The 26,065-nt window shown below is 39.9% G+C and overlaps 1 protein-coding gene across 16 annotated transcripts in view; it reads left to right on the forward strand.

The window, feature by feature from the left end:
* UBAP2 (ubiquitin associated protein 2) overlaps window positions 1-26,065 on the forward strand; it is a 186,807-nt gene that overhangs the window by 27,081 nt on the left and 133,661 nt on the right. For 14 of the 16 annotated variants that reach the window (XM_049795053.1, XM_049795056.1, XM_049795054.1 and 11 more), the window contains exons 3-8: window positions 1,751-1,828; window positions 4,022-4,132; window positions 8,020-8,173; window positions 9,940-10,017; window positions 20,745-20,799; window positions 22,009-22,112. In XM_049795053.1, the coding sequence (XP_049651010.1) occupies window positions 1,751-1,828; window positions 4,022-4,132; window positions 8,020-8,173; window positions 9,940-10,017; window positions 20,745-20,799; window positions 22,009-22,112 (580 nt within the window). The other 2 variants (XM_049795061.1, XM_049795060.1) reach the window with 2 other exon arrangements.

The raw sequence follows: 26,065 nt of genomic DNA on the forward strand, positions 1-26,065 counted from the left end.
AAAATATGTATATTTTTGTCTTCTAACATGGACTTGAAAAAAGTTGGTTTACGGCAAAAGTGTATCTTAATGATTTCCTGTTTCTGGTCAAATACGCTGTCATGTCTGTACAGAAATTACATTGTCTGAATGTTTTTACTCTGGATATCTTTAAAGGAAATCTCTTCACTAGGTTAAAAGTTGTAGTGGGCCTGAGGCAGCTGAAGGCAGAGCGAGAAGATGGATCAAGAAGGCTTAATTCCTGAAACCAGTAGACCTTTTGTTTTTGCTCTCTGCTGAGCTCTCAGCAGACACCAAGAAGGAGCTCCTTTACGCAGAGCACCGCACTGACTGGAAGGCCTTTGTGGACAGTGGCACCAGGGCTGGTGCAGGGAATTCCAGAGCAGGCTTTCCTCTGGCTTACCAAGTGGAGTGACTATGAAGCTGTCAGCCTGACACTTTGAAAATGTTAGGTAGTGCAGAGTACTTAACTCCATTACAAATGCTAATTGTCTTGGAATGTCACCTCTGAGCACAGCAAATGTCACTTCCTTCAAGGAACTGTGACAGCTGCAGTAACTTCTCAGAATATAAGCAGCTGGTGGTATATGGTGGAGTAATTTTTAGACTTCTCAGCATTTACACGCAAGTTTGTATTTGTGGTAAACTCCAAAAGTGAAGCAGTTTGAGCCTGATTAAGTCTGAACTTGAAACACAGATTTTCATGTGGGTATCCTGTGAAGTGAGACTTCGAAAGGTTAGATTCAACCAGCTGCCCAGGATGAATCCTTTCTGTCAAGAATTTCAGTGGATGAGGTGGTCCTCTTCTCAGTGAAGAAGTCTTCTGCAGCATGTCAACTTGCATTTCAGGTCCTGGCTCTCTTCAGTAACAGCCTTCTCTAGCACAAGACAGAAGCTTCTGTTTGAGCAGTAATCAAATAGGTCCAGGATCACGTAGCATAGTGTTGTCTTTGGTATATTCATGGGAGTGCAGTTCAAGTAGACTGTAAATGTCGCACTATGAAGAGTGACCTGTATGATGCGGCACTAGTGTTCTTCAGTTGCTTTCTCCCTGGGGCAGCTATAGCCTATTCGGATTTAGGGCACTTAACTGCATCCGTCCATTTTAGTCTTTCAGCTTTTGGAGAAGTTGCCAGCATGGATTTGTGGTCCAGAAACCTTACAGAAGCACCAAGTATTTCATCAATAACAAGATCCTTTAGCAGTTTTCAGAGACCAGTCTTTGTTTATAAAGAAAATAAGTGCAGCTGTTCACCAGCAAAATCTTGAGGCATGACTCAGTCTCTTTCCAAGTGCTTATAAAACTAGAGTCAGGTGGTTATTGGGAGAGTCATGGAAGGTGATGTGAACAGGAATTAGCAGAGATGTCATTAATTTAGAGATACTGTTGCCATTTTATTATGATAAAACTGTAACTCTGGAGTGGTAAAGACTAAATAAAAGTAATAATATCAATGTGTAGGCTTCTGTGGTAAATTCTATTTTATTATATGGTTGTCGTGTCTATGTGGTGACCTTTAACTATGGTTCAAACCTATTGGAACATGTTGAAATTGTTTCTGTCCCAGCTAACTCTTTAACTATAAAATGAGCATAGAGGAGATGTTAATCCCTTCCCCGTAGCACCTCTGTGCTTGTTGTGCATGTTCTTTTTGAGAATCTGGAGAAAAAATATGGTGACACTAGTAGATACTTTTAAAAAATACATTGTTACCTTTTGTGTACTTTATTGCATGTTTGTGTTTTTCAGGCAACAGCAGAACAGATTCGCCTTGCTCAGATGATCTACGATAAGAATGACGCAGATTTTGAAGATAAAGTGAAACAAGTATGTTTCTTGTGGTACAGAGTTTTTATGCCCTGCAATAAGGTGCTCCAAAGCTGGCTTACATTTTGGAGCTAGAGCATCTGTTTCTGATTTAGATCAAACCTTTTTCGGAAGGACGTAAGTTTAACTAGGAAAAGGTGCGCTTACTGCACTGTGAAGTCTGTTTACAAGAAATTGTGTGGTAATGTAGCTCTGGCTGTGTAGTTATATTGGTGTATTTTCCTCTGTAGACAAGCCTGTAAGCCAAAACTCATCTGTGCTGATGTCTCTTCCAGACTGTATCTCTCTAGTATGGTCCTGATGCTTAATGATTGTCAGAATAAAGAGTGCATTCAGCTTGTCCACATGTACATGTGCATGGGAAAAATGTCACCTGTATAAACTGAGTTTGCTAATATCTTGGCTGTTTTTCAGGAAAAGTAAAAAATCTAATCATAGCTTAAAGGTGAATTGAAGTGTTATTTAAAAAAAAAGATAATCTGACCTCCCAGTTCTGTGTATGCATTAAAATGACAGAATTACACTGTGAAAATGAGATCTCACAAAATTTCCTCTAGAATGCTGAGTTTTGGGTGTAGATGCTCAAGCTTCCATTAGCCAGTTATGGCTGAGACCATTAATAAAAGGAGTACTGAGAATCTGGGTCCCTGTTCTGTTGTGGGTATTGGTGATTTTGTCCTAGTGAACACATCATAACTCATGAAGAACCTAGGAGTACACCCAGAAGGAGAGAAGAATTAGTGTGAATGCATTAATGCAGCAGAGGACCAGATTTCTTGATTTCTTTTCCTTTGTAAACCCTCCTCTGAAGTTTTATTAAGTGCTTTTTATTGTTCTTGTTATAAACTTGTTCTATTGCTGTGCCAGAAGTGAAGCTGGTACTTCCTGAAGCCAGAGGACCCTCATCAATAGTGCCTGTAGCTCTGCTGGTGGAAAGGATAAGAGTTAAGTTATGCATAGGAAATCTCCAATATTTTACATTGTGCATATATATTTCTAGCTAATGTAGGTTTTTTCCTTTGGGTGAAGTTCCTGGATGTCCCATGACAGACTGTGATTATTTCCATCCCACACTCCTCAGGATGTGCACTGCAGGTCCACAGAGCATAAGTCAGTAGTAGGTCTCCTTAAGCAGCCATTGCTTATGCATCCTATGTGGCCTTGTGCTGAAATGGATCAAGGGAGCTGATCTGGCTGAAGAATAACCTTTTTCTTAGTCTGGATAATTTTCCATGTTCTCTGCCATGGCTTACCTTATGTCTGTTCTAACACAGTGGGCTAAAGAGGGGGATGTTTGATGGGGAGGGAGGGAGGGAGGATGGTACTGAAGCTATCCTGGTCTTTCACATCTTGAGTCAGGGAAGTAATTGTTCCCCTGTACTCGGCACTGGTGAGGCCGCACCTTGAATACTGTGTTCAGTTTTGGGCCCCTCACTACAAGAAAGACTTTGAGGTGCTGGAGCGTGTCCAGAGAAGGGCAACAAAACTGGTGAAGGGTCTGGAGCACAAGTCTTGTGAGGAGCGGCTGAGGGAACTGGGGTTGTTTAGCCTGGAGAAAAGGAGGCTGAGGGGAGACCTTATTGCTCTCTACAACTACCTGAAAGGAGGTTGTAGCAAGGTGGGTACTGGTCTCTTCTAACAAGTAATTAGTGATAGGACAAGAGGAAATGGCCTCAGTTTGCACCAGGGGAGGTTTAGATTGGATATTAGGAAAAATTTCTTTACTGAAAGGGTTGTCAAGCATTGGAGCAGGCTGCCCAGGGAAGCAATGGAGTCACTGTCCTTGGAGGTATTCAAAAAGCATGTAGACAAGGTACTTCAGGACATGGTTTAGTGGGCATGGTTGATGGTTGGACTCTATGATCTTAATAAAGGTCTTTTCCAACCTAAATGATTCTATGATTCTATGATCTTTACCCTCATATACTGCTGTCTCTGGGGTGACAGCATTTGCTGCAAGCATAAAGAAAAAAAAGTGTGAAAGAGACTGCTTTCTTGATTACTATTTAATTTGTATTTCACCCTGTCTCTTGTCTGAATTCCAAGAAGATGTGTAAAATGGAGATACCTTTATTTAGGATTTTAGTTTGCTCTGACACAGTAGGCACTTTCTCGGAATCTGTGGTGGTACTAACTCTTATTTTCTTATAATGATAATTCAGGTATTTTAACATGTCTGACTTTTACTGCCAGCTTATGGAAGTGACGGGGAAAAACCAGGATGAGTGCATAGTGGCACTACATGATTGTAATGGGGACGTGAACAGAGCAATCAACATACTGCTGGAAGGAAGTTCAGACACGGTAAGGCTTTACTTTCATACGTGGCTCATTCTGTTTGATGCGTCTTTCTACTTTTAAGAAGTGATTGAGAAAGTTGTATTTTGGAAGCTTTCGATTTCTACATCTCCATTCAAATTCTTTTGAAGGAAATGGAGACCACGGCAACTTCTCTACTGCATGGGCTGAACCTTGAAAATGTTGTGGGTGTTCAGCTGGTCTCTTGCAGAGTCCTCCAGCTTTTATTTACATGCAGCAATTTTAACTCTGCAGCAGAGCTAGGTGCTCTGTCAGACGGGGGCCAGTTTTTTTGCTGCCATGTTTGTGGTTACACTGTAGCACCTCCACAACCCTGAGACTGAGCCTTTGAGTCTCTGAGCCTTTTGCAGTCTCTATAAACCTGAAGGGCAGGCAGATACTTGTAAGTTGTGCAACTTCTGTAGGTGTGCATGCCAGTATCCGCATCTGAAAACTGCATTAATAGTGCTACTAATGGCAGAAGAGAATACAGCTAGTTGCTCCTTTCACTATGTTGCTAATTTGCATGACTTCATTGAAAAACAGGAGGAGGCTAAACAATGTGTACATAACAACAAATAATGTTGCTTAGGATGTTGCACAGAGCAGTTTTTTATGCCAAGAGACATCAGGAAAATATGTCTTGCTGCAGTTGAAGTTTTTGCTGGAGGGACTTCTTACAGTTTATCTGAGGCAGTAAACTAGATTCCATCTCATCTAAATTGGGAAAGAAACCTGGACTTTCTTAATGATGAACATTCAGTATTTCCTGTGATTTGTTAGGATGTGTACTCTGGCTTATTGTTAATGAAGAAACTCACCCCCTACACACTCTACATCTAGGGCACATACCATTCTGAGGGGACTTTCTTTTCTATCCCCTTTTCATTTGTCAGAGTTGAGGTCATCTAAAACACAGAAGTATATAATACTGAGCAAGCTGGCAAGTTGGGAGTAGAAGAGAGCATCTCACCTTGATTAAATCTGTCTTGGTAATGTGCTCATTTTGTGTTCTCTTGTACTTCTCTTATTTGCCATTTTCTAGTTGAAAATAGTTTTCTGGTTGATAGAGAATCTTAAATGTGTTTTTACTCTAGCAAATTGTTATAAGTGATCATGGCATGGAAGAAACTTTCTGAACTCATTTAACGATTAGATGCAACATATCCTTATGTTCTGCTCTTTCAACAAGTTCTTCTGAAGCCACTGCTCTCTGCAGACAAAATCAGCTTAGAAGCAAATACAGACAACTTAAAGGGCTCAAGGAGGAAGGAGTATTAACTGAAGGGCATGAAGAAATTTATTCTTCTTTATGGAAGTTCGTGGGCCTCCAACTTGAAGCGTTTTAAGGCCATTATACTCCAGAACAGTTTAACCATGGATTTGATGTAAATTTGGAAGCAGAGGTACTACTAGTTCTCAATGCTGATTCCCAAATCTTTTTTTCTAGTTTCGCTCTGTTTTAATGCACTAGAACGTTTCTTTTTTTTACCTCATTTGGAAGAAAATTTGTCTATCGAATTTGAGGAATTAGACAAGCAAGGAGTAGTAGCTAGAACGTCTATTTATAATTTCTTTGGTAGTCTGCCAGTTTTATCTTTTTTTTTTTTTTTTTTTTTTTTTTTAATGCTGTTATCTTTAAGGCTTTATGCTGTGTGACTTAGTCTTCATGAAGACTTTCCACCTGCAACAGTTGTGACAGCCTGCCTTTGGACAGATAGAGGCTTGTGGATGGGAGTAGAGAAGGGCATGCTTCTTTGCCCAAGATTTCCATTCATTTAACTTCCTACAGCCTTAAGATCCATTTTATGCCTGACCACGTTTTACTTCCTAAACCTTTGAAGATAGAACAAGGAGACCATTCAGATTATTCTTCTTTTCCTCTAAGATCAGGCAAGCAAGAAGGCCTCTCTTGCATGCTTTCAAAGGTCAGGCCCAGAACTGTCATTTGGGTTGCCTCAGGCATCGTCAGCTGAAATTGTAATCAGTTAGCTCCCTTACAAAACCAGACAGCTTCAACAGTCTGTGATGGATTCCCATGCCCGGAGGTAGCACCATCCTCTATCTTAAAGGACATACCCAACTTAACTTCTCAAGGCTTCCCTCAAAATTATATTGTGGTAAAGCATGATCTGTGCTTTCATAGTTGTCTTTTCACTGATCCTTCCCATGTCATGTAAAACCTTACTAAGGAGAGGCTACTTGCTCTTAAGCTTTGCAGGATCATCCAGTTTTGCGTGTTTCTAAAAATGGTTAAAGATCTTTTGGCACCATGCCCATCAGTGAAATAGTAGTGCATTCTGAACTATATATATAGATTTGGTTCTGTAGTTGTCAGTGCATTTGTTTTTCCTCCTGTGAAGTGTCTCTAAATCTCTAGGAATGTTCTAGTGTGTAATGCAGTTACACAGGCTATGGCAGGTGAAGCAATATGACCGTTACTGGAGGAAACAGTTTTGTGTCGCACAAATAATGTGGTGTTGCTTAAATGCATAGTTTTGTACTTTTAATCTGCATTGTCTGCGCTTCATCTAAGTTGGTTTATGGCAGTGTAGTCTTCTATACTGGAATTGAAATTGAAATGTGATTTCAGCCTTCTTTCTCGCCTCTACCATGGCAAAAAATAAGAGAGAGTAACCGTTCTCTTAGTACTTATTCTCTCAAAGGAGACACTGAAATACTGAGTTCGTACTTGTAAACGGGGTTGTTCCTTGCTTTCTCAATAGCATTAGTTTTCCCAATTCTAGGCAGCTTAGACTAGCTGGTCATTGCCTACCTCATGAGGTCTTTTGAGTTGCTGCTGTCTGAATTGAGAGGAGGTAGGGCAGGACTTAAAAGTACTGATAGCCAGCCTTTTTTGTTTGCTGCAAGTGCCTGTCAGAGGTTATGGCTTCAGTGCTTCACAGTTGATGGCACCTTATTTGCATATGCAAATTTCCTGCTTAATTACCTTACCTCGACTATAAGCTCCTAAAGATGGGGACATACTTACAAACCTATTTGCCGTCTTAATGGTTTGCAAATAATACTTTTCTTCTTTGCTTTGCAGCTATGGCTTAATAGACTAACCATGCAATTGCATAATATATATGAGGTGCTGTGCTATTCTTAGCAAGTGTGTTAGTCATTTTATTTTCAACTCCTACATATTCTCCTATGGAGCCAATACGATCCCTGAATTTATTTTAAAGATGGAGTTTAATGTTAAAGCTGAAGCCTGATGTTTGGACCTTGGTCCTTTGTCTTGTTTAGACATAGTTTTTCCTGTATTTTACTGTGTGTGATGCGATGTAGCTGTTAAGAGTGGATGGTCTAGCTTACCATGGCTCCAGTTTTCCTGAGTTGTTCTGCCATTCTGTCTCTTGGTGCTTGAATTCTAGTACATTTGGATACTGGTTTTTCTTTTTAATACCCCATCCCACCCCCGTCCCCTTAGGCCGTGTGCTTATTCTTATCAGTGTCTTGTTCAATGACACTTATAAGCATTTTTTCATTTCCTTGGATGAAAAAGATAGCTCTGTGCATGCTTCCTTGCTAGATTTATGAAGGTAGTTGAGAGGGAAACTGCTGCTTGCTTTGCAGATTTTCTGTGCTGTGGTCATATCTAGGCTTCCTTGAACTAATAAAAGTCCATTACAGACAGAAATATTTGGGATTCTCACATTCCATAAGACAAGCCAACTTCTAAAACTTGTTCCTTTCTCATTTCTTCCCAGAAATACAGCCTGTGTTTCCATTTGTATCAGTGTAGTTTGCAAGGTATTACATATGTGATGTTACGCAAATACCTGGGTGTTTTTTCCACGAACTGGAAGGGTGTGAGGTGGAAGTGTGCATTGAGAGCTAACTCCTCCTTTTTGACTTTTGTATCTAATTATCTTCTACCCAAATAGACTTCTTGGGAGACTGTAGGGGGAAAGAAGAAAAGCCTTGGGAAGGAAAGTTCAGAAAACAAAGAGAACAGAGAAAAAAGAGTGGACAGAGAAGTGAGTCGTGGACGAGGAAGTTCCAACAGACGGGGAAGAGGAGGCAGCCGTGGCCGAGAGTGTACGTATAGTGGTTCACTTTTAAAGATGCAGACAATTTTCTTGCAGCTGAAACTGGCTGAGTTAAGAGTGAATGCTTGATGGACTAAAGCACATCGGAGCTATGGCTCAGCGCTGAAGCAATCATAACTTGTTTGTGTGACAGGTATGCTTGATCTGTCAATGTGACTTGGTTTTGGGATGGTCTGTTCTTGTTCAGAGACAATTTAAATTTATGCCCTTTTTTGATTAATTGATCTTGTACAAATTGTTGTTCTTTATGTAAGTTTTAGAATTGATTCTTTGTAAGACTGCTTGAGAGCAAGTATGTCGCTGCACAGCTGATACACTTTTTTGTTTCTTTTAATAAAAAATTTATCCAGCTTTGACTACATCTCCTTTTATGAGTGGGAGAACCTGAAGATGTTCTCATCTTCTCATAAGGGGAATGAAAAGACTGGGATCATTATTAATCTCTAGCATATATTACTCACATAAGCCAACCAAAGGTGAGTTTCTACAACAGAGAAAATTCTTCATGAGTTGAGACATTTAAAGATTTGCTACAGTTTATATGGGTGCAATAATATATTGTACAAAAGCTTACTGATGTTTACAAGTTAGGAAGACTCACATTAGATCACCATTGGATATGTGTTGCTTTTTTCACCACGTTTTATCAGCAGTGTCAAAGCTGTAGACATTGCCTGTAAGGGTTGTACACAACACTAATAGATGAGCAGAGAAACTGGAATGAAAACAGTATGTTTACCTTTTCACTTAAAAGCAGGAAAAATATTTACAATATTAGCCAACTCTTCTAATTCATTATCGGAATACATTCAAATGTCGTGCCAATGAGGACATTGTGATTCTTCGTAGAATAGAGTAACGTCAAGATAGGAAAAAATACTAATAAAACTTGCAGCTGTGCTTAGAACAAATTGAAACTGCATCCATCAAAATGAAAGTAAGGGGCAGATTTTGCCAGAGGGAGATGCTGCTTATCTCTTTTTGTAAACTGGATTAAAGATTTTTGAGATGGTTACTAAATCTTGATACTCTCTTCCTGGCTTTGTGTCCGAGCATTGATGATTTTGTTGCTGCCATTAGGAGAAGTTATGCAGTACGAAATCTCACCAGCATTTTAAGTGGCCAGGTTTTATTACTTTTTTTTCTTTTTGAAGGAGCCAGCCATCTTTCAGAGTACCCCATCAGCAGTTTTCAGCAAAATAGTTAAGTTGCAGTGCTTTTCTAATGCTTCACCTTCACCCAGTTGTCGTCCCTCTGATTTAAATACAGAGGAGAGTTCGTTTAAGTTTCCCAGGTTGTACAGGGATGTGGTATGGACAGACAAGGGAAGAGTTGGTGTTCTTGGCTATCCCTTATTCTTTCACTGTCGCCACCCAGCATGTTGCCAAGGAAGCATAGTATGAGGCAGCTGTATTATACTGCACCTTCTCCTCATGCTGTCCCGTCGTCCCCCCCCCCCCCCCCCCAAAAAAAAAAAAAAAGCAACCCACAAAACAAACCACAACAAACCCAACTAGAAGTGTGTCTGCTAAGGGACATTTCCCTCTTATTAGATATTTTGCTTTCTAATTGTCCAGTGCAAAGTAAATATAACTTGCTTGTAGCTAGGCCCCCAAAGAAGAGAGATGGCTGAGATCTGTTGACCAGCCTACTTTAAAGCCTTGCCTTTTCTTTTGGGCTTCAGGTTAAGCAGATGGCTATATGGTCTCATTTATGAGTCTCTAAAGCATCTCTTAAGCTGTCCTCTCTCCACAGTTAGAGCTGAAGAGAATGGAGTGGACAACAATCAAGGAGACAGGCCTTCGGACCGTGGGAAACGTGGCCGTGGGAGAGGTGAGATGGTGGCATTGGTGTGGGACTGGCACTGATTTTATGTCCTGAAATGGAACTTTCCCATTTATTTCTTTCAACACTTCATTTTAAGCATTTGTTGGTTATCCTTTCATTCCATAAGCACTTCAGCCACCTTTAATTTAGGTACTTCCCCCTCCCTTACCCCTTCTCATGTCTTGGTCTCAGAACAACTTAAAAGAATTGACATAAATCACCATCATGGTAGGAGGCTGGTGTGCTCTGGCTATGGGGAGCTGTTTCCCCAGATTGACTCATGCCAGCCACCTGTGAGTGGGAGTGCACTGGTCTCAGGATGTACCTTGGCAGCAGGAGAGTACAAGATTCCATCTGTAGGCCTCTCAGGGAGGGATTTGATGTGTACTTGTGCCGTTTCTTTGGGGTGGATATGGTTGTCAGGCTTGCCTTCTGTTTTTGGTAGCCAATCACAGAAAGAGCAACCTACCTTAGAGACTTTTTGGTAAGAGAAGGAATTTCACATGGAAGAGCTGATGAGGAGAACTGAGGAAAAACCATACTGCAGGGTCTTAGGTAGAATTCCAATCCTGTCCTGTAGAAGAGATAGGAAAGATGTTGATAATAGATTTGATGTGGAATCAAGGGATATGTAGTTGGTTTGGATTTTCACAAGTTGGAATGGAAAGAGGCTTGTTTTTTCTTAAAGCAGGAGGAATGAAAATGAGTAACCTAGGTATAGTGCACCTCGTGTGGGGAAATGGGTATTAAATGAGTTGAATTGTTAAGGGGCACAGCACAGCTAATGTACTTAAGTAATGTCTGACTCGTGAAAAATTCTGCCTTCAAAGGACTCCTTTCTCTTTGGAATATCCAGTAACAAAGGCATTCAGCAACAGGCACATTCACCTTCATTGTCTCCAGATCTGCATCTTGAAGGAGTGGAAAGATGCAAAGACATGTAGCTTCCAGAGGGTTGTGAGAATGACTCAGTTGTACCTGTGAATCACCAAGTACCAAATGGGAGGGTGTGGTATAGTTCACAGCTACAGTTTAGGTATGTTAGCACTGTTAATAGATGGAATGTAAGTCTTTCAGTATTTGTTTTATAAAATAATCCTTTATACTCAAATTATAAAGATAGGATTTTTTTCAATTGTTGGGTGAAGCGTAAAGGTTCATTTCAAATACAGTCTATTTTTTGCTTTGTAACCTTATGAACAGTACACTGCTTTTGTTGTCAACACTGTAGCTCTCTAGCTGAATATCATATGTCTCAATCCAAAGTGTTTAATCATCAGATCAAACAGACATAACTGACTGAAGAAATTGGAATAACTTCAACCAATTTCTGTTCACTGGCTTAGTGTACATAGTATTGCTGTATCTCTCTACCAAATATTTTAGATTGTACGTTTATGTGAGCAAAGTATCTTAATGAAGTGTTCTCAACTGTCTCAACTGTGATAAACCTGTTGAACGACTTCAGGATTATTATATTACAAGTGTGTGTATTCTGTGGCAGGAAATACCTAATTTAATTTTATAGTGCAAGCCCTTGAAATCTGCAGGGAGTTGTGTAAAGCTGTGTATTTCACTCTCAGTACTTCAGGGATGCATGACCTTCTTCCTTTGGTTATTAGTAGAAATAGTAAAAAAAAGCTTCCTGCCATTTCATTCAGTAGTCTTTCTTTACTGTTACACAGAATACTCAAATGTGGGATAAAGTACTTCAGCTGAAAGTAAATAGGTTGCTGGTAATCACCACAGAACCCTTTTTTAGAAAAGTTTCATGCATAGTGTGTGTAGGAATCTAGGCATTGGGTACAAAATTAGGGGTCAGCTAATATCTGAGCAATGCACTGTCTCTCTATTTTAAGCTACATTCTCAGGCTGGAGTTATCTTACTGGCTGCTTTCTAGTGGAAGATTTGCCGGGCCATCGTATTGCTGCTTCACTGTAGAACAGCCTAATTTTAAGGAATTACATGCACTGAAAATAGCAGAAATGGGATTGATACTGGGGTCATAATGTGCTGTTTACTGAGGGGGGAAAACCCTGATACTGAGCATTTCTGCCTTGGTGCTGTAGGCACTAGCTTTGTTGTGCAGTAGATCTTCCATTAATGACTGTGTGTGACAGTCCTTGCAACTTTACAGGGTAGTAGGTATACAGTATACAAACACCGCTGGTTGCTGGTATGCAGGAGATGAGGGCTTTGAAGTAGATACGTATTATTGACTGATTAATAGTAAACAAAAATGTATCACAGGATGTGTTTCAGGACAGAATTCTGGAATTGCTCTGCCCTTAATTTTTGCTTGCTAAACGGAGGGTATAAACTTTGGCTTGGAAACTATTTTAAAAAAATTTCTTTTTTTAAGATCGCCTTCCCATCTCTCTCTCTTTTCAGAACTGAATTTCTTGAATAGGCTTAATTTAAATGTGTATGTTCTCATTTCATGTGGGATAGAGTTAATGTTCTTCTTAGTAGCTGGTACAGTGTTTTTTGGATTTACTGTGAGAATAATGTTGATAAAACACTGATGTTTTAGTTGTTGCTAAGTAGTGCTTATCTCAGGTTAAGGATTTTTCAGTTTCCCATGCACTGCCAGCAAGTCAGTGTACAAGAAGCTGGGAAGGGAGCATGGCCAGGACAATGGACCCGAACTAGCGAAAGGGATATTCCATACCATAGAACATCATGCTCAGTATATAAACTGGGGGGGAGTTAGCTGTGAGGGGTGGATTGCTGTTCAGGCATCGGTCAGTGGGTGGGGAGCAATTGCATTGTGCAACACTTGTCTTTTCTTGTTTTTTTTGTTTTGTTTTGTTTTGGGTTTTTTTGTTATATTCCTTTTCATTACAATTATTGGTATTATATTTTATTATTATTGTTAGTATTACATTTTATTCTACTTTAGTTATTAAATCGTTCTTATCTTAACCCACAGGTTTTACTTTTTTTTTCAATTGTCTGGGACGGGATGGGTGAGTGAGCAGCTGTGTGGTGCCTACTTGCTGGTTGGAGTTAAACCACAACAGTAAAAAATACTGTAATGGTGATGAGTAGTAATTGCATCAAAGTGTTTATATTTGTATGTCAGTGTTGCAAGGATTTGTAACTGTCTGGAATGGAATATGGTGAAGGAATTATGGAGGAAAATTATGGAGGAAGTTGGTTATGTCTTTAGGATTGTCAGCTCTAGAAATGTTACCTCATGTTTTAATCAGCTGCAGTGTTATATAAAAATTGACAAACTTTACAGGCACAGTTCTGGTTTTTTTATGCTACTGTTTATTTTGCTGTTCTCACATCTTCAATTTCAAGTGCAGGTCTGGTTCTCCCACTGTCCTCCACCCCATGTTGAAAAGGATGTGGTAAAGCGAGAAAAGGCTTTTGAAGGTACTGGGAAGACTGCATTTATGGGGTGTGAGGAACAAGCAGACTAGGACTACTCCACCTGCAAAAGAGAGAGCTGAATAGGTGTATGGTAGAGATCTGTAAAAATTTGTTGGAGAAGGTTCTATGGGGAAATCAACTGATTACTCCAAGTATGCAAATGTGGGAGTATTAAATGAAGTCAGTAGGTTACAGGTTTGAAGTGAACTTATGAAGGTGTGTCTTCATACATGTAGTTAACCTGAGGAATTCCTTTCAATAAGATGTTGTGGGTGCTGAAAATTTACACCCAGAGAGACCTGACAGTTTCATCCTAAAAAAGAACCACAGCAAGAAAAGGAAAAACCACTGAGGGTTTTGATGTGTGTAAATTATCTTTGGCTGAGGAAGTCTGAGCCACAAATGGTTGAAGACCAAGAGAGTGTCCAGAGAAACTGCACTGTGGCTTCAGTTCATGTACTCCTCCCTAGATGTCTAATTGGTCATAGCTGATAATGGTATAGCAGGTAGGTGAACTCTCAGGCTTGATTCAGCACAGAAATTGTTACAGATTCACGTGTAGCAATTATCCTGGTTTGCAAAGTGAAAATGGATTTGTTGCTTTTACTTCTGTTCCTCTATTCTCTTCCTCTTCATTATTCCAGAGCAACGTGAGCATGCCATAAATCTGGATGCTGACAGGGAATTTTTTTCTAGCAAAACAGAAATAAAAGTGAAATGGAAAAATACTATCTTTTAATTTTGGACTTAAACAGCATGACGAGAAGCCTTTCAAGTCCTTGTTTTTTCTGCTGGCTGTTATAAGAAGCAAATCAGCTTATACTTTTTGTAAATACCTGACTATAGTCCGGCTTCTGTTCTTGATATCTTTTTTTTTTTAATGTTTTTTAGATAAGTATGCTATCCCTGAAAAAATTGAGCTTCTGTAACCAGAATTGGATGTCTAAACATTTGCTTGTTCTAAAAGCTTAGCACAGCTGGCACAAACTATATTTTGGATTTCTTTTGCCAGAACTAGTAAGGATGTTGGTTTTTTAAAACGTGAATGTCAATAAGACCTTCTGGAGGTCACAATCTGAAGTATGTTTAGTTTTGCTGTAGTTGGTTCTGCATTGGTTAAGGAGCTGTGTGTGTCCTGTAATTTTTTTTGTTTTGTTTGAGATTAACCAGAACTGAGCTTTAACATAAGTTATTTTCTTTTAAACGTAACTTTAGAGTTGCAAGTTTTGTGCACATGCTTCTAAAAATGGTTACTAGAGTACATGCAGTCTATAAAACTGATCCAATGCTTCTAGCTTTATGATGACTGATAAGACAAAAGTGATTTGAATTATTAAATATAACTTAAGTGCTTGTTTTGGTAGTACGGACTACCCAAAATACAAACTTTCTATACTTAGCCTCCTTATCTCTTCATAAGGTTTAAGCCTCTGTCACCTCGGTGTCTGCTGTGAGGATGGCTGGCTCTGCATTTCCAGAGCAGAGATCAGGGCTGTTCAGTTACTGTGTAGTTGGAGATAAGCACCAATCTAGGGTGTTGCCTGCCCTTCCAGTCTGCATTTCCTTTTCCTTTCAGCTGTTTTTAGGCCCTTTCTTAAACTTAAAGTGTCTTCATCTAATTTAAACCCATCTGTGTGAAAATCTGAGTTTTGAATAAAGCACCTGTGTTGCAGTGGAAGGATTTAGGTCTGCAAGCTCAGCAAACTGGATTTTCTACAGAATAGGCTATTAAGTTAATGGGCGAGGCCCATCTGAGTTGTAGTACTACACACTTTTCACATGCTGCCATGTAATGTGTGTTTGTTTTGGGGGAAGAAATATTGTGAATGAGATGAACGATTCTTTCCATGCATGGACAGTAGCAGAGTGAATACTTGATTGTGTGATTATGACTGTTTTGAACTCCCAGAGGGTTTTAGTGGAAACGGAAAATCTCACCACCTGCCTGGGTCTAAGTGTTGACTTCTCTAGAAATCATTCCAGAAAAGAAAAATGTGAATATGTGATGGCTAATGTGAACCTAGTCAACTGAGGGAGATGTGCTGGAGAGCAGGAAAAAATCCCCAACAATGCATAGTTAAACAGTTACAATGTTAAAGGAAACAAAAACATGTTTTAAGTAGTTCATTGTTTTAAGTGATGTTGGATAGGGGTAGTAACAGGAATGTTGATCAGAATCAACTTTAAATGTAGTTCCCCAGTCCTGGATTCCTGGAACAGGAATGAGTACGCAATGCTGCCTTGATACTTTAGGCTGTTGTTTGTAGATCCAAGTGTAAAGGAATGTGGAGAAATGTTATGAGGGTTTATATGAGGCAGGGCAGTAATTTTGTTCTTTGCCTGATGCCATTCAGTTGCTTTTGTGTTACACATGCTGCTTAATTGTAAGAAAATCTATTCCTTTAGACTCACTGGAAGATTTAATGAGCTACAGCCAAGTCACTTGTTCTCTTATTGTGGGTAGATAAAATTGTTGATAGAAGAATTGCTGATTGTGAATTACCACAGGAAGAAAATTTGGTTTTATGTATGTTGACCGTTGAGATCTAACAACTTTTTAGAGTAGTGTTAAAGCTATACTTTTTATGTTACAAGCATAAACTGGCATTACTGCTGGGGGAGGGGTTGGTCCTGTCTGTCTCTGGTGCATTTGAACTGTATCAGAGGATTCATCTAAGTTTAAAACTAATCAAGCCAAAAAAGAAAAAAAGGGGCAGGCAGCATGGTAGCTGGGGACAACAGGTTTTTTGGTGGCTTATCCTGGTGTAAAGGTGACTAGTTTTCTGGTATTTAACAAGTAGGGAACGGGTTTGGAGAGCTGATCCAAAAGTGAACTAATAATTTTGTTTTCTGATAGTACTTTTCTGCTTGCTCACTGGTATGCGAAAAACTGTCAGTGCAGGAAAGAGTAGAGCTTGTGATCACTGGTGAGGAATACCTCAGTTGTAGTAGTTCTGATTTAAATGTATTTACATTACTGTGGGATTGCATGCTCAGAATTTGGGTCCCTGCTCTGAATTGCGGTGTGAAGCTTGATTTGCTCACTGACCTTTTGGTCACTGTTAAAAAGCATCAAAAGTTTGCAAATACCTGATGGGCATTCATAGTTGCTTCATGACTAACTTCTCTGTGTTAGAAGACTGTGCCTTCTCATTGTTTTAAGGCTGTGTTTTAATTTTGGCAGCTGAAAGAAGTAACTTTTCTCAGCATGAGAATTTAAGAATCTATTAGTGATCTGGTTGTGTCAAAGAGACTACCAGCCCTTCCCCCTGTTTTCTTGAATTAATGACTATGATGTATGAGATTCCATGTCCAGGTTAGGGTGAACTTTCAGTGGTGAGTACTCACTGTCCTGTATTTTGAATTAGTTCGTCTTTTCTAGCTTTGAATTTAGTGCTTTCTGTAACCTTGCTGTGTGTCGCGTCCCAAAGTTGGAGCGACTCAGGTTCGTGGATTTCCTTTGTCAGAATTAAGGTGAAACGACACCAGGGGAGTTCAGACAACAACCAACATTTATTCAACCTAGCTAACTTTGTTCAAGTACACATGAATTTGTTAGTATGAACCTTGCAACATGTCACTAAGCCGCTATTTGAGAAGAGGACGGAAGTACAGGAAAATGAAATGGAAAAAGGAACATGAAATGTACCAGAAGGAGAGCCCTCCCGTTGAGTCACAAGGTTCAGAGCAGACCCCCTTGCTTTCTGGACTCCTTCTCAAAGAGGAGCTCAGGGGCGGCTAGGTCCACTCTTAGTCTCAGACTTGGTCAACGGTTTATGTTTCAAAGGATGAGGGACTGTGGAAAAGAGAGAAGGAAAAGAGGGAGAGAGAGTGAGAGAAAGAAAGAAAGAGAGAAGAGAGGGTTTTCACCAGTCCTGGGTCCAGCGTTGGTCCAGCCAGCGTAGAGATCCAGTTCCGGAGGGCGCGCGCTGAGGATTCGTTCTCTCCTCTTTTATAGTGTGTTAGTTGATGATCTCAACATGCGCAGTTCCCACACCCGGGGTTCACTGGAATCGGTTAGTGAGCTTTGGGGAGGGGTGTTCATTGTGGAGTTGCGTCTCTTTTCCTGCTGGCATGACCACTTAAGATAGAAGCGCAGTCCCAACTTCCATGGGGCCTTCTTCCTCCAGGAAGGCATAAATTGTGTTCCTTCTCCTGGTCACTGAAGATAAGGAATTGGGGCTTTGGAGAAGTGCGTTCCCACCCTCCGTGGGGCCCTCTCCTCTGTCCACATTTGTTGGGAAGTGGCTTGCTGAAAAAGGACATGGGCCTGTGGAAAAGTTGTGCGAGTAGAGTTCTGTGTGAAAGAATGTCAGTTTGAGCAACAAGACTAGGCCTTGGCTGAAAATAGCTGGCTTTACTGATATTGGGAGAAAAGCAACGGCTGGTCTCGCTGTTATCAGGAGAAAGACAGGGACGGTGTGACCTTGGCATAACTTCACAAGTAACTTTTGAAGAAGTTCTCATGAGAAAGTTACTGAACACGCGTAGCTGCCAACCACAAGTGGGTGTGTTTTAGTAATGAATAAACATTAGCAATGTACCAATCATATTAGGACTAGTAGGCATAATTATCACAAACTGTATAAATATGAGCTATCCGTGCAAATAAAGTTGAATCACTTCTATCACTCATATTGGGTCGACTTATGTGCATTCCTCCGCCGCTCCAACACACATTGTCCTGTTCACAAAACTCCAGCATTTTTACAGAGGTTGTTTTGTTCACCAAAGCTCTTTTAGCGGATGTTTGAGACATTGAATTTGTCAGACCGTCACAGTGTGATACTTCCCTTTTTTCTTCATTAAGAGAGCTTTTTGTTGCATTTTTTGATTAAACTTAATTTAAGTTCAGTTTTTAGAGAAAGCATAGACACAGCTTTATGAAGTTAAGGGAATCGACTTGAAATTCAAGTTCAGGATTGACTTTCAAAGTGATCTGGTATAAAACCCCCCCTTGCTGGCTAGTAGTCTAATACTGTGCATGGAACTTCAGGAACAAAATGATTTCTTTCTAGCAATTCCTAAAATTGTTAGAGAATCTTATTGCTGTTTTCAGCAAGTAGTTTATTGTGCCCATGGTGGTATGGCATGTTACATGTGCCTTGCTTGCAAAACTTCATCATCTGCTTAATATGCTATGTTTATTCTTTCAGGCTTCTGGACTTGGAAGGCTGGGGAGACTTACCTTCTCTTCTAAAATCTATTTGTACTTTCATGCTAGCTATTCCAATTAATCTCTCTGTACCTAATGTCTACCTCACTGAAAAATACTTCTGCTTGACTGTTTCTGTGAATTGCAGTTCCCAATTGTTCTTGTAGCTGAACTTGTCAAAAATCTGTTGATCTCTCTTCTATGCATCATTTGTAAATGGTGTTTAATAGCTGTAGGAAGTAAATTTATTACACAGATGGCCCCAAGTAAACTTGTTTAGCTGGTTCTGCTCTTAAAAAAATTATTTTCTGGGCAGAAACATAATCCAGAGCACACTGACTTCTGTGCATCTGAGAGCTGTGATCTTGTTATGCCATGGATCAGCTTCCCAGATTGGGGATTTTAGGTGGGTGAAGGAGAGAAGAGCAGTAGAATAGGTAGGCTGAGCAAGTAGGCTCAGAGGCTGAGTTACAATCAGTTGGGTACAGCGGAGTCTGGGGCACTGTTGTATATGGCAGAGCAAAGAGCACGACTTCACATGTGGGCTTGGTGAAGAGGGATGGCAATTGCCAGGTTGCAGCTGTTGTTACCTCTTTCCTAACCTGTCTATCTTCTCTCCAACTGTTTTTGAAAAGAGAGCAAAAAGGGGAAAATGTAGAGATAGCAGGTCTGGCCTAGCATCAGACCTTAATTCTTCTTTGTTCTTGTCCTGCCAAAATACTGTGTTGCTGTCTGGGAATCCTTCCTGTGCAGGTTTCCATGGTTCCTCTGTAGCTAGCTGTTGCTACCTTGTATAGGATATGGGTAAACTCTTTTATCAGAATGTGGGTAAAGCTATCCTGCTATTTTGATGCTTCTGAGAAGTCCTTGAAAATGTAGGTAGTAGACATTTAGAGGCCCAGAAATATCTTTTAACACTTGGACAGTGAACTAGGGTAAGGGGAAGAACGAGTGGTAAGGGGAGAGAAAGCAAAGTAATTAAAATAGGAACTTCCTAATCTGTTTTTACCATGCCCTGGAGTTACTGTTCTTATCCAGTTTAGGTTGTCCCCTGAAAATAAGGGGTAATTTTGATCCAGATTCGAACAGCCTGTCATGGGTAATTCTGATGTTTGGACAACCATTGTGTTGGTGACTTAGGATTATAACTTTTGTGCTCTGGTAAACTTGCAGTTGCTTGGTGACTTATAATTACCACATAATTTTCTTGTTAAAATAAACACTGCTTTGTTCTCAGGCTGCAGCTCTTGACCTCCTCCTGTTCTTGTAATACAAAATAATACTCATAGTTTTCCTCAAAAAACCCAACAAACTGAAAAAGCCTCAGATACTGAGGTCGTAAAGAGGGGGAAGAAAAAAAAAAATCTGTGTAGAAATATGCTGCATGTAAGAAATAGTTTCTAACAGTTTATGTAGACGTGTGCTTTATGGATGGTTAAGTAATTAAAAAATGCCCTCTTGGCACTGTGCAATATGCAGAAATAAAGCCATTCACTGTATCATGAAGCTTGTAAACTGAGGCTGGTAACCAAAATTGGAGGCAACAAATATTTGTTTTTGTTAAGAGAGAAACAGATATTCTTGTGGGTGATAACAAGGAAGTTGTTTGAGTAATTTGAATTGGGTAATTTTGATGTCAGTAACTCCGATTAAGGGGGAAGCAGAAAGACTACATGGCTGCAGGTTGGCAAAAGCACAGGGAGGTAGGGGTGGAAAGGTGGGCTGAGTCAGAGAAGGAAACAAATGGAATATTCAAACTTTCTCCTCACAGGCAGAGTGACACAGAATTTCTTCAAAGATCAGGGTACACAGGGAGGCTGGGATTCTAGAGCATCTTAGGGAAGAGTGAGAAAGTAGATACAAAATTTGAACAATGTCTAATGATTTGGCAGTAGCAGTCTCATTTGAAATGGGTCTTTAGGTAAGTCCTTTTCTTGGCATTTGGAGCTACTGCACTGGATACAGAAAAGAGAATAAAAAATTGCAAGTCCTACTGAAACGCGTAGTCTTAGATGAACTGTGGCTTACTCGCGTATGTTAGGGAAACAAATTTTCCTGTGATGAAATTTGGGAAGTAAATGATACTTAATTTTAACTATGGTAGTTTTCTTCTTCAACCATAGTATTTTCTAATGTGACAGACTAGTGACTGGCGGCTCCTCTGCTTTTGCTGTTAAATGGTGTTTTCTCTCCTAGGGTTTGGACGTGGCAGAGGGAGAGGAGCGGGGAGGTTTTCAGCCCAAGGCATGGGGTAAGAAACATGCAGAGCACAGATTTTGGCAAGGATCAAACTCAATGGCAATATTAATTGACAATATTGCCACTGTATGTATTAATATTGCTGTATGTTTGATAAACCAATATGGATGTAAAAATTCACAAATCTGTTAGATGATTAATGGATTATCTTTGTCTTAAACCAGTATTTCTAACTAGACACATCTATGCAAACCTAATGTGTGTTCACTCAGTGTTAATTTCTCAAATTTCGATAACCCCTTTGTACCTATCCGTAGCAGCCACATAGTGCCTTGGAGGCTGGAAGTTCTGTGTGGTGTGGATAGTCCTAGGTCAATTTAAAAACAGATTTGTTTCAGTGTAGTGTAGAACATACAAGTTCTATATAAACCCAGAAAGTCTAGCAATTATAAACTTTCTCCTGTTTTTAAGGTTTCATGCTTTAGCTGTTTGGACATACATGGACCCTAAACCAGAATCAACAGAAGTTATGCAGCAGCTCTAAAGTTCGTTCTCAGTTTTGTTGGAATAACTTGCTTTACAGAAGTGTAGCCTCCACTACGATTCACTCAGTGTTTGCCTTTAATGACATTTGGTGCAATGTCAGTGATGTCATGATGAACAGAAGGCTCATTCTAGTCCTCTAATAATCCTTCTTGTTCGTACCTGGAGATGATGAAGTGAAAAGTGTTTTTTCTTCAAAAATCCTTTTTCACCTTTTAGCTGCATCTGTGTGTTTTGGCATCGGTGTCAGGTGTGCATTCTGAAATAGTCTTACTGATGTTCTGACTCCTGTCCTGCGCAGGTCTGGTGCTCTGAAAGGACATGATACTGGTTTCTCATCAGTCAGCCACCTGCTGAGAAACTATCAGCTGAGAGGGGCTTATCGTTGTCCATATAAACTAATGCTTTATAAGACTGGGAGGAGTAGGTATGCTGTTAACTGCTTTTTCAGGAACTGTTTTGGTTCAGTTTCGCTACAGTAATTTTTTTTCCCCCGGTCTCCTCCCTTTCTTCTCCTCTTACTTCTTTTCTCTTTTCTCCCTGTTCTATCTGTGTCTGCTCATAGAGGAAAAATTTCTTTTGAGACCAAAACTATCAAGATAAATTATGTGGAAATCGAGTTGCTAAATCTAATACAACTTCAGCTAAAAATGATGACACTTGCGTTCATTGAATGACCCATGTGTTCTCTTCCATTTCTTAACTTTTAAAACTCTAGGACATTTAACCCTGCAGACTATATGGAGTCTTCTGCCACTCATGGCTTTGGGACAAAATCAGAGATTTGGGAGACTGGTCAGAATGATGCAGATGATGGAACTGGTAAGATGCTTCAAGAAGTGGAACGATTGGAATGAAGGAAGACCAGTAGCAAATTGGCAGTTAAAATAACCATTCTGTTAGTGTTCAGTTAACTTCTGAAAATGTGAATACATCTCACATGACACAGACACTAGTTCATTTTTATAGCTTAACTGCTACTAATGTGCAGAGCACATGTTGTGTAGCCTGAGTAACTATCTGGTTAGAATGAAGGGAAAGCAATTTGCAATTTTTTTGTTTTAGTACTAACAATCCTTTGAGAGACAAATGGATTTGAAGAGTTATTGGAAGAACCTTGTATGTGAAGAACTGTTTAGATATCTTAAGTACTGCTTAAGAGCTCCCCTAATGTAGTTAAGGAGTTAAAGTCCTACTAAAAGTGATTGGTCCACAGGCAACGGGCAATAGTGTGTGAATATCTAAGTAGGAAAAGAAAAAGAAAAGAAAATCTGTTCACAAACATGAATTCACTCAGTGAGACTGGGATGGCTTTGGAAGCCCCACCTGTACAATGCAGGAATGTAAGGATGTGAGTCTCTGGGATGGAGGAGAGTTCCAAGATCTGCCACCTTTGAAGAGAAGAATTATTAGCTAAAGCACGAGTGGGCACTTGAATGGAAGCCAAAAAGCAGTCTGCCTGTCTGAAGATAGAGGCAGCTGTGTGTTTCTGTATGAAGTTTCAAGTGTGAAGTATGCACTCCTGGCTAAAGGCAAGAGACAGACATAGTTTGGAAAGGAACCACTTAGAAGTGGTCTCATGGTGGTTCAGAAAAGAAGAATGTGACCTGCTTGTCTGTGATTGGGAAAACAGGATACCTTGCTGCTTCCCATATGCTGTGACAGGCGATGAAGACAGAGGAAACCCTGTGTCAGGATGGAGAAATTAATGTATGTTGTTGTCCACACTTGAGAACCACTGAGTGATAGGAGAGTTTTGGTTTTCTAACCCCAGCAAAGGTAACTCTTCTGATCTCTTAATTGCTGAAGCCTACTCAGATGATTTTTCATCAGCCTTTCTGTCAAGTGTGGAAGGAAAAGACTGATACTGGAGGCCAGGGTGCGCTCCATTGAGCTCTGCTGTGAGCTGCTTGAGATGCAGCTTTCTAAACTTCATACAAGCCATTTTCCGCTTAACCAGAGAAGGCAATAACAAGCTTAGAGTTTAGGAGGGCTTATTAGGCAGCTGTCTTGTCACTCTGAGTGCCTTCTAGTCCAGTGTGGGAGAGCGGCCCTGAGTGTATGAATGATTATTGAAAAGGAGCTCTTTTGCCAAATCTGGCGTCTTTCCAAGGAGTTACTTTTGAAATTACTTGGTGCTATAGTGCAAACAGAAATGCACCTTTTACCCATGTTAGTTTTTCAAATAAGTTTATCAAATAATGAGTTAGAAAGACACCTAATGACTTGAAAATTCCCCTAAGAATACTGATACTGTTGTTTGGTATGGTAGCAGAGGGTAGGGTATGTTGTCACAAGTATTGCAGAAGCAATACAGAAGGTTGACTAACTAAAGAAAGATATACAAGAAAGGCATGAGGAGACTGGACCAGAGGCAGAAAATTCACTGGTTAGTTATTAATGAATGCAACTGTAAGGCTGTGACTTATGAATGACTTTGACTTGTGCTCCATTTTCCAAGTCAGCTTTGAATGTTTTGTGACCCTCCCTGCTAACTCTGGGTAGCCTTCATGTGCCTCCCCTTATGGCAACCTCTGTTCCTTCTTGTAGGCATCTCCTCAGTCTTCAGTAATGGAAGAATTCTGCTTAGGAATAAGAGTAGCTTGGTGTGTGTGAAAAGATCCCCGTAAGATTATGAATGTGTCTACATGAGGGCTTTGCTGCTGAGCAAATTGGTGGAAGTTCAAAGCGTACTACTTGACACGTGGAATGTTTTTTGGATGCCAAGTGTGTTTGTGCTGTTAGGCTGTGCGCATGTCACCGAGAGCTGCACTGAACTTCAGTGATGCAACTTAAGGCATGTATGGGATGTTGGGGGGCATGGTATGGAGAAGATGTGAGAAGGCATTTAGGAATTTTCCCTGCCGTCATCACATTAATGGTTTTTAGGTGTATCAATAAGTGAGTGTCAGTGTGGGGAGTTCCTGCAAAATCATTTGGTTGGTGGAAATTTAAAGTAAACTAGTTAAATGTGAATGTTCTTTTTGGGTGCTAAGTACCTTTTTGCTCTTAATCTTAATTTACTTTCAGTGCAAATGGAAAAGGCACCATAACTGACAAAAATGTTTCTCTATATATGACTATAGAAAGGGTTTTATTTGACAGTGTTTCTTCTTTAGACAAGCTGTAGAAATGTCTGAAATAAGTCCCCGAGCCAAAAAGAAGATATCTTTTTAAAAAGAGGAGGCTTTAAAATTGAATCATTTAGCTTTATCCAAGTGGGAAGCACTTTCAACCTTGTGATAGAAAGCATCTTGAGAGGAGGCTGCAGCTGTAGTGATAGTGTTAAAGCAGAAGAGAGAGTGCTAGGAAGGGAGATGGAAGCAGCGGTGGGGGGAAAGAGTAGCAGGCAAGGTATGAGGCTGGAAGCAGATTGTATAAAGCTGAGCTGGTGATTTAGCTTTTTAATCACAAATATTAGTTTTCAGTTGTTGGGTTTTTTTTCCCTTAATTTGCAGTGCTGCTGTGTTAGTTACAAATCAACAGTCCCAGTAATAAATAAGTTACTAATGTGGAGTTACTGAAGATGTGAATGAGGGTGATGTACCTGTATGGAAATCCATAAAGCCTGCAATAGGCTAATGAAGGATGTCAGATAAGAGTGTACACAGTGAAAGGTCAGGATGGAAGTCCCTCTCTTTATTTCTCATTACCCAGACCCATTTCTTCTTTCATCTAGAAAGAAAGAAAACAAAATTAGCTTATACTAGCTACTTGCAAAATTAGCGTATTTCATCTGCAGTTACATTAAAAAGGTGATAGCTGGGCAACTACCTGGAGAAACAAAACCAATTTGCTTATCAAAATGTTTTCCAAAGACATTGTGCAAATACAAGCTCTCTGTGGAGTTCTGAGTATTTACTTGGTATTTCCTCTTTAAGCCTTTAAGTGCTGGGAAATGATCAACACCAACATTTTCAATTAAAAAGAAATACGCTATTTGTTCAAAAATGTAGTTGCCCCCATATGAGCTCTGAAAGCGCTCTAGATAGACCCTCTCGTCCTGAATTGCTGCAGATGCCAGAGGAATCACTGTAGCCTGAATGAAAGGTGCACCATCATGTAATCTGATAGAAAAGCTAGCGGGTTCTGTGGAGGTAAAATTTGGTGTTGTTGGTTGAAATGAGAAGAGAGTTAAGCGCAAATCTTTAATGATCTTAACATTTAAGTGTAATTGTATTCCAAACAATTTGGCATCTGTTTTCCTGCATCCTGATTTTTATAGAAGTAATGTATAACTGAAAGGCGAAGAGAAGGGACAGGTGAGAAGAAACGAAATAACTAATCCTCATCCAAAAGGGAATAAACTTGAACAGTGTGATTAATATTTTCTTATGGGCATGCTGAGTATTCAATCTCTTACCTTTTTTATGATATACAAGGCAGTGGGAGATCCTGAGCGACAAATCACAGCAGTTGGAGGTGGTCACTTCTCAAAGTAGGTTACAAAAATGGTATTGTATTCTGATAATTTATTGATAGCTCTACTTTGTTAGAGTTTCATGAGTTTCACAGAAAAATTTCCTTTGTTTAGTTATGAGCAGCCTTACGTGACTCTGAAGAATGACAAGAAAGAAAAAAGAAATTATAGTTTAACTGTCAAGGGGGGAGAAGGGAATTGTTTACCTTGGAAGTTACGAGGAAGCATTTTGTTTTTTGGTTTTTTTGTTTGTTTTTTTTTTTTTTTAGGACTGCTGTAAATGTTAGAAGAAACATTTTAAGGAAACCTTGAGGTCATTCTAGAATGTGAATGTAATCCAGAAGGAAAGGATTAG

The sequence above is a fragment of the Accipiter gentilis genome, chromosome Z (assembly GCF_929443795.1).
Source record: "Accipiter gentilis chromosome Z, bAccGen1.1, whole genome shotgun sequence".
Classification (NCBI taxonomy): Eukaryota; Metazoa; Chordata; class Aves; order Accipitriformes; family Accipitridae; genus Astur; species Astur gentilis.